The 9,560-nt window shown below is 29.2% G+C and overlaps 1 protein-coding gene across 1 annotated transcript in view; it reads left to right on the top strand.

Annotated features, from left to right (window-relative positions):
* Nucleotides 1–9,560, top strand: part of l(2)05287 (WD repeat-containing protein l(2)05287) — a 42,176-nt gene that overhangs the window by 16,051 nt on the left and 16,565 nt on the right. Inside the window, exons 12-13 of the mRNA XM_014439074.3 lie at nt 1,826–1,992; nt 3,927–4,115. Of these exons, the coding sequence (XP_014294560.1) occupies nt 1,826–1,992; nt 3,927–4,115 (356 nt within the window). The remainder of the gene's footprint in view (nt 1–1,825; nt 1,993–3,926; nt 4,116–9,560) is intronic.

Here is a 9,560-nt window from a genome sequence, read left to right as displayed (position 1 = left end):
TTCTACCATTGTTGACAGGGGAAGTTAAGTATTGAGATCAATAATGGCTGTACTCTGAATATTGCTTATATATACACATACACAACTTCTGCCGTAGCCTTCAGATGGGAAAGACCCCTGGCATAGATGGCATTCCGAATGTGGCACTGAAGGAGGCAAAGGAAACCAGACCAGATCTTTTTATGGATGTCTTTAGTTCCTGCTTGCGTGAGGGGTCCTTTCTCTCACCAAGGAAAAGGCAACACCTGGTTCTGATCCCGAAGAGCAAAGGAAGGCCATCAGAACCTTCAGCTTATCGACCGATTTGCCTGCCGGATACGGCTGGGAAGGCTTTGGAGAAGGTCATGGCAAATAGGCCGCAAGAGTTCACAGAAGTAGTAGCAGGCCTCTCCAGGAATCAATTTGGCTTCTGGAAAGTGAGATCCATGGTAGACACTATCAGGTTGGTGATGGAAAAGGCCAGGAAGGCTTTAGCAGGGAAGAGATGGAGAAGAGGCGCCAAATTCTATTGTCACGATGGATGTAAGGAATGCCTATAACACATCAAGATGAAGTTGCATCCTGAATGCTCTGCTGGTAATGAACGTCCCTGAATGCTTCAGGAGTATCATTTGTGACTACTTCAAGGACAGGACCTTGATAAGTTCGACAGAGGACGGCTCGAGAAGGCTTAAGGTTACTGGCAGTGTACCCCAGACTTCGGTGCTGAAACTTCTGTTGTGGAATGCCTTGTAAGATGGAGTCCTTAGGCTTAGTCTACCAGAGGGTTCATAAATAATGGGCTTTGCTGATGATATTGCAGTGGTAGTCAAGGCAAAGTATAAAGAAGAGCTCATGCTAAAGGCTACCCTTGTGTCGCTTCTGTTTGAAAATAGCTAGCATCTGTAGGGCTGTAACTAGCAGAGAGTCAGACAGAGCTTCCTGCTTCTTGTAAGTAGCAGGAAAAAGAGGGAAACTATCACCTTGAGAGCAGTACCGAGAGAAGGTAAACGCACAGGCTGGTGCCCTACATTGAGGCCTGGGTGTATAGGAACCACGGAGAGGTAAACTACTATATCACTCAGTTCATCACAGGGCATGGTTGCTTTCAAGCCTGCCAGTATAGGATTAAGTTCGATGACACTGGTAAATGTCCATCGTGTCCAGGAATGGAAAAGAGTGCAGAACACATTTTCTTTTTCTGTCCTTTCGTGAAGAAAGGATTAAGCTCTGAAGCGTCTGTGGCTGAGACTTGACAGCAGATAATGTTGTTAACATTATGCTCCTTAACCACATTACTGGATGGAAGGCCAACGGTTCGCTGCACAGGTGATGCTTGAGTTAAGAAATGAGGAGAAAGAAAGGCGAACCAGGAGATAGACTAAAAGTGGCACTCAGCCACTCCCCCCCATGATTTAATGCCAAACGGCGGTCTGGTCCCGTGGAGGGAGAGAAACAGATGTAGGGAGGTTGGTTTTAGTGGATAAAAATCTCACGCACGGATAGGTATGGGCCTATTCATGAATTTTGAAGATTTCTACCTACCCTCGTAAAAAACAAAACATACATAGTATTTTTCTGAAAAAGGCATAAAAGTATTTTCTGAATTGAATTTTCTATAATTATGATAAAAATATTGATTATTTGAATTTAAATAGTTGGTTTCTTTGACAAGTTCTCTCATTTCAATTATTATGGCTCCAAGGTTCCAGTATTCAGATCAAAGCCATACATAACTTACTTTTACTGTGTTCTACCCTTAAAAAAAATCTAAAAGAATTTTGTTATTTATACATATTACTTTTTTGCATTTGTGTAATGTGAATTGTTATTATTGATGTTTCAGTGTTCATATTCAAACCAAAATCGCCTGAAATTGTCTACAGTAAAAAAAGGGTTTGTGATCGTAACGGTATAGCATTGTCTGCTCTCTTTGTTCCTAGGCAGAGGCACCTCTCTAATGTACCATCCTGGATGCAAAACTCTCAGTTATTTTATATTAATAACAATCAGGTTTGTCTTTGTTTTTATTATTTTCTGCTGATTTAGGTGTTCATTAATTTTAGGTATGGATCCATTGTTCTAGAGATGCTTCATTAGAAAACTAACTTGAAAACTTTAGAATTTTGTCTTCCATATTTCTTAAATATTTTTTTTCTTTTGTTCTTATAACAATGATTTAATTATCACTTAAGCACTTTGTGTAATATTTTTTGTTAAAGGTAATTAAAATATTAAATTAATAAAACATCAATCATCATTCAAAAACTGCACTTACATGTAATAAGTATGTACTCTGGAGAAGTATTTGATATTTTGTTATAGTTGTTTATATATGTTACCATGAAACCAAGTTGATTATGTTTCAGATTGTGTATGTGAAAATTAGACAAAATATAATTCCTCTCTTTTTATTAATCTTTATACACTTATGATATATTTTTGACAAATGGTTATTAGTTTGGTATTTGCCTCTGTATTATAAAATAAAGGGATACCTTGGTTCAAAAGAGCTTCCTATCCCTTAATTTAATAACGATTATTAATGATAATCTATTAATCCTGAAATCTTTACATTGTCATTCATTTATATCTTATAACCTGTGTTTCAGCCATTCAGGCTGCTTTCAAGGTTAATTAGTTTAAAAATCATTAAATATTAAATTTAATTTAGCAGTGGGCACGTCTTGTAAAATCCCCTAACTAGGTATGGTTTGTACTTTAAGAAAATGAAAGAAATAAAAAATCACTTCATTTAGTGAATTTCAAATATCTTTTTTTCAAAAATGGCTCCAAGGCACTGTGAATGGCACCGAACAGTGGTTTCTATTTAACATGGAATAATGCATACTCTGCGAGAATATAATGAAATAAGATTACCTGAACACTTGGGACAATAGGTGGTAAATAAAAATGAGATATTAAATGTTAACATTCAAATTTATGTTCCCTAGTTGTTTTTGATTTTGCATAATAGGCTAACTATTTGCATCTGTAAAGGAATTAGGTGTGACAGCTTGTAGCAGCTTTGTAATTTCAATTTGAGACTTGGGTTTTGAAAAGACTTTTGACATGAAATGTCATTTTTGGGGTACAGTATTTGGAATTGACAAGGATATGAACATATAATATATACCATTATTTAATAATAATAAAATTAGGTGAGAACATAATATCTTAAACCAACGCTGTTTGGTTTTGAGGTTAAAACTTGTCAGGGAAGAGTTATACAACAGATACTTATCTAATATATGATACTAAGGTTTCTTTTTAATTTTTACTATGAATCCATAAAGGTAAAATAATATTACATACATTATGATGGTATTTTATTTTAGACTTATAAATAAATTTCACTTAAGTGCTAACCTGTTTAAGACTTTGGATAATTTCTCATTTAATAAACTAATAGCAATTAGTGGTATATCTATTTGTTTTACTTTATTTTTTTATCAGAGTATGTACTTATCAGGGTGTCATCACATGATATCATAGCAGGAGTGGAATATTATATAGTGATGCTTGCACTGCATATAAAAGACTTCTATGTATATTATTTTCTTCTGTATTGTTCCTTATTCCTCGTCTCCATCTGCTTTGTCTATTACCTCATTTGCTGTCCGTGCTACTAAAATGTTTTTGGTGATCTTCAATTGAACTATTCTTGTTTGAAAAACATCAAGTTCCTTTAAAGTTCCTACTTCTCCTAACTTTGAATATTGGTAATTTAATTATTAGATAAATACTTTAACCATGGGGCTATGGGGACTTTGATTATTGGGTTGGACTGAGTCTTAAGTAACGATCAGCTGGTGTTTCTTTATGGTTTTATTCTTGTATCAGTGAAATAATAAACTCCTGAAATAATCTTTTAACTATCAATATTTTAATATTTTTTTGGAAATTTAGAACTATTTTTGGTATTTAAATAAACATAATTGTAACAGGAATTACTTTGTCTGGAAAGTGAAAGTGAATCTGAGGAAAGCTATTCTCTGATGCTCGGTCAAGATGTTATTGAAGCAACACCATTCAGCTCTCTTTTAGCCGCTCAAGTCGAATCAGAAGTTAAAAAGTCAAAGCCTCTCAAACAAAATGTCGGTTATGGAATCCTTGGCAGTGCTGCTATATCACAGGTATTTATTCAATTCCATTTTACATATATTTTGTATTTACTGCAATGTGGTTGTTAGATAGTATTTCTCAGGTTTCAATAGCTTAGTTTAGGTGATTTTATTCATTAAAACTTTGTGGTTGTGGATTATATTCCTTATGAAGTCCCTTGTAAAATAGAATATATGAAATTCTGTTGATAACTGAATATTATCATGAGATTTTTATGAAGAAATAATCTTCAATTAAGGTTGACTGACATGATGGCTGACTATCCTATATTTCAAAATAAAAACCCCCAATTTTTAACTTTATCAACCATAGATTTATTTTATCTACTGTATTTATTTTCATTTTATATATATGTATATTATATATACTCACAAAGTGCACATAGAACTGAATTATTTTTTGATTTTGTCGAACAATAAATTAAAAATTAGTTAAAATTAAAATTGGTTAGTTGTAATTGGAAATTAGAAGTTCAATTTAATGTAGTGGTATTGTTATTTGAAGATTCTTATTATTACAATTACTTTCAACTTACCTCTTTACTGGTATAATGGGAATAGCTGATGTATATAAATAAAAAGAACATTTTTTCCTTATGATAATTTTATTTGGTCAATATTTTCTTGCTCATAATTTATCTAATGTAGTTTTAAAGCACTAATTATACTTAGGATCTATCATTTCTAAGTCCTGCTTCATTCTCGTTTCTCTTCCGAATTATAACAAGTAGGAATATGGATAAATAATTTACATGATAAAAAATTTTAATACACTAAGTAGAATTCCTAATTGAAAAAAAAAAGGAATTAAAAAATTGATAAATATATATAAAAAAGTATAAATACTAAATCGTAAGTTTTACTATCATATATGTAATTATAATTTTTAACATTATTTATTTTTTAATATTTAAATAACAAGTAATAAGTAAATTAATATACACATATTGTCGTATACCTTAAAGAGATCTATAACATTGGGGTAAATAAATTAAGATCCTTATGTGGGCTTCATTGCTTCAGTGTTCTCGATAAATCTTTCTAATCATTCTTTTACAGTCTGGCGTTATGATACTGGAATTTATCTAGAATATGATTATAATCATTTCTCATTTAGCCTTTTTCTTAATATTTGTCCGAGATTATATCTAGTCATTTTATTGTCCCTAATTACATTTTTATCATAATCTTTAGATTAAAAAATATTTTGAATGATAAACATACATCCGTATTGTGTATGTTTATAGACTGCTTGGTGAATTATAATTAGTTTATATTTATTTCACAATTATTTTAATTAAAATTCAAAATTGTTGGAGCATTTATAAGTATAAGTTACTTGTATAAAATTGATTAAAATTTTTTCAAATATTGCAGGATAGTTAAACCATTATCCTTCTTCGCTTCAATAAAGCACTTCTTTGTTCATCACATTTTATAAGTTCTTAATAAGGCACACAAAAAACGATAGTTTTTCATTATAACTTAATTTTTAATTATAACTTAGACATTTGTGCAGTTAAGAAACAATTATATATATATAAATTATTTTAATATCTTGGTCTATCCAAAAGTTTGCTTGCATTGTTTATTTTGAAGTGCATTTTTGTCAGATGGTAAAACAATATCATTAAGGTGAATAATGAACTAAAATCATCACTGAAAAAAATTTATGTTTAACTTAAGTAATTTTTTTTTAAAATTTCTTTGATCTCTTTGTATCATAAATATATGAAGTAGACTCCTGTTAATCTGTGACTGACAGAACAATAATGTGTGCATTTTAGCAAAATTAGGGTTAAAAAAAGGTGTAGTAGTGGGTTAATCGATTATCAATTTACGAATGTCTGGTAATTATTTAGCTGAAGTGGGCTTATGTATCAACAGTTCTCCCTTTTAATAACATTCATCTTTCTACACCTAATTCTGGTTGGATAATGTATTTATATTTTTGACAAATTAAATACAAACTAATTTATTACCAATGCTGAATTTTATTAGAAACTATTATTTAAAATGTTTTGTCATTGTGTCATTGTGCCTTGTCAGACTTAATAACATATAACACTATGAAAAACGAGTTTGGTGTATGTAATGTCATCTATACATACTGATTACTTAAAAATTTTGAAGTATTTTATTATTCTTTTAGGTAATTCATTATTTCTGAATAAACTACATTTTTTATATTTTTTAAAAAAGCATTTAATACTACTATGAATATTTCTAGTTAAGCAGTAGTATCGTTTTGGATTTATGTGTACTGAAGTAGAACAGTCAATTTGACATCTTAGAAAAAAAATTATTTTATATTTTTGTATGATACTTTTTTTATGCCTGTTTAAAATATAAATAACTAGAACAGTTATGAATTTCATTAGTTAATAGTAGGCATTACTATTTCCATTCAGTCAACTTTTTTACTCTTGTCACTTTTCATCCTCCCCTACAGCTATTCTGTACAAGGTATGAACATTATTTTTATAACATGTAGATAGAGCTATCGAAAGTTGATGCTATTCCTGCCTTCCATGTATATCATTTGGTAGGGAAGCTACATGGTCCCTTCTACAATAAACCAAGTACCCTGACTGAGATCCCTTTTCTGTAGGTCACTTGTCCTATTTATCATTAGTGATGCCTCCGCACCCTGTAGCGTCTGCATCGTTTAATCAGATCAAATTTTCTAAAGCGCAGGCAATGATTCTGAGGAATCAGCCTCATCTCAGTCTCAATCTGAAATGTAGTAGCATTTATTATAGAAATTTAATAAATATATTTATATATTTAAATACAGTAATATATATACATTATTATAGTAATATTTTCTTTTAATTTGAGAATCAAATAAAAAATATATCTTATACATTTGTAAGAACTTACTAAATGAAATGTTTTTCTTTGGACTATTTCTATTTAGTTTTGAGTAAAATATATATCAAATTTAATCTAATTGTGGGAATCAAAGATGAAAGTTAATTAGCAATACTAATTCTGTAAGTTTTTTATTTAGTTACAAAGTTTTTCAATGAATTTGTTTTCTGAATGAAGGGATTTTCAAAAATATATTATGGGACATAATTTGTTTCCTTTCAATTATCAATTAATTCTTTGAGTTATCAAGATATTTATTTTAATTGCATTATATTACTGAACTTTTGATTTTTATTATTCTAGATAATTTTTCTAAACTTCTAGCTAAACATTGATGGCTTTATTAGAACTTTTAATTATTATGAAAAAATGTCCCGACAATTAATAAAATTGGACTGCATTGATTTTATTTGTTTTTTCTATGTTGAAATGTATATGTTTTACAATGGTATTTATTAGTAAATACCTTACATAAAGTGTGAAGATAAACATTAAAATTAGAATTGGTATTATCTAATGATTTGAAATAAATATGACTTATTAACATTTCACTCAAAGTATGTTAATCTAATTTTTAATCTTGGTAATCAGCAAATAACCTCTGACCCTTGATCATCCTCTGACCCTTCATTGCAAATATTGGTGATGACAGGTGCTTTGGTTTATAATACTCTCCTTAACCAATTCTCGGGCTGTCCTCGTATAATACTCTCCATCACGATCCTCCTGACCTTTTGACATGCCACTCTCATACAGATATGTAGGTGAAATTTTATTCCTGATATTTTCAGAATAAATCTTGTTTGAAAGTTATTCAATTTATAGCATAAAAAATTAAGATATATTTTATTTGCTTAAATATTTTTATGATCTTTTATTATCCCATATATATTGTCATTCATGTGATATATCAGAGTATATGTTTTTATTGGTAATCAATTATTAATTACTCCTTAAGGTCTAATTTTTAATAGGTCTTACTGCTAAGCATTAGGGTGAAGATAAGAAATAAAAATATTAATACTTCAATTTTCATCTACATATTAAGGGTTCTTTCCTAGTTTCAAAATTAACTAACTACTGTTATGTTAAATTACAAATGAAAAGTAGGGGGTAATATATACATATTACATATTAATATACATATTACTCATTTTCATGACAACATTTTAATTAAAAAATCAGGATTTTTGATTAAATACTACTGGACCAATTCTAATGATGTGAATTTTTAACTTGTAGTGTAAGTTATGAGCTTTTGACGTTAATCATGCCTTTTTATATATATTTTTTAAAAAATTTTATAGCTAATTTTTATGTTAGTTTTATTGAAATTAGTCAGGTTTTTAAAACTTGTAACATTACCTAAAAAATTATGTATTTTAGGTTATGTCTTAAAATCACAATTGTCACTGCAAATAAGTGATACAACATTAATAATTGAAGACTTTAAATTAATTAATGGAAAAAAAAAAATGTTTTTCATACTTTGAGATTTATAAAGATAAGGTCTTGCAACATTTAAAGGGGCTATATATCAATAACGCTGAAACAAAATAACTATTACAATATATTAGTAAATATATAAATTTTAAATAGTATGTTTATAGCTGTAGAATTTTATATCTTAAATCATGAATTTTATTCTATTTTGGCAAAGTATTATACTTGAATGCATTCTACTAATTAACAGTGAATTTTGGTGCCTAATGAACTTGGTTCGTCAATCTGTACTACTTAATTTTTTTTTGCTAAAGGCTATCGGGTATATTATTGCATAATGGGTCTCAATGCGAGTTACTGTTTCACCTCTATTTGTTTACAAAGGTCAGGAGTTAAAAAGGTCATTGGAAAGCACACATCTAATCAGAGTACATTTTTAAATTCAAATCAATGATTTGCAATTCACCATTTTCTCCAGTACTTGCTCTTCCTCAGTATCTATATCTATCTGCTGCTTGTAAGGAAAACATACATATAATATTTCATTGTAATGTCTCAAACTAGTAATGATGAAATAACCTACCATAAAAATAGCATTTCATAAGTTAGGTATGATGTATGTTTGAGTACATGTTTATTTATCCAGTTGTATCACATAAAGTGTAAATTTTTCAGTATAATGTTAATAAAATATGAATGGACATAAATTTAATTAACAGAATCTTGAATTTTGTACTGCGACTTTTAAGCAATCAGATTTTAGTCTCAGGGCTTGAAAAGAGCTAATAATAAAATATTACTAATTTTAAGCAATCCAGTTGGTTTCATATTTTTATTAAATTTTATATCAAAATCATAGTTCTACTTAGATATTTTTATTTAAATATTTAAAATTGTGTTCTTGAAAGCAATAATATTGCAATTCCTTTATAATTATATTTTTATATGATGTAGTAATATTTTAAAAGATATAAAATACTAGCGATTAATGACTGTTGAATAAATAACCTAAATTTTATTTAAAAAATATAATCTATCTATGTAATACTATTATTTAAATGATATTTATTTGGAAGTTAAATAGCCATTGTTCTATTGTTCGATTGTTTTATCGACAACTTTTAGCAAACTATAAATGAA

The sequence above is a fragment of the Halyomorpha halys genome, unplaced genomic scaffold (assembly GCF_000696795.3).
Source record: "Halyomorpha halys isolate HHAL.00 unplaced genomic scaffold, Hhal_1.1 Scaffold74.1, whole genome shotgun sequence".
NCBI classification, from domain to species: domain Eukaryota; kingdom Metazoa; phylum Arthropoda; class Insecta; order Hemiptera; family Pentatomidae; genus Halyomorpha; species Halyomorpha halys.
The sequence above is the reverse complement of the archived record's forward strand: the minus strand, read 5'-3'. Positions and strand labels throughout refer to the sequence as shown.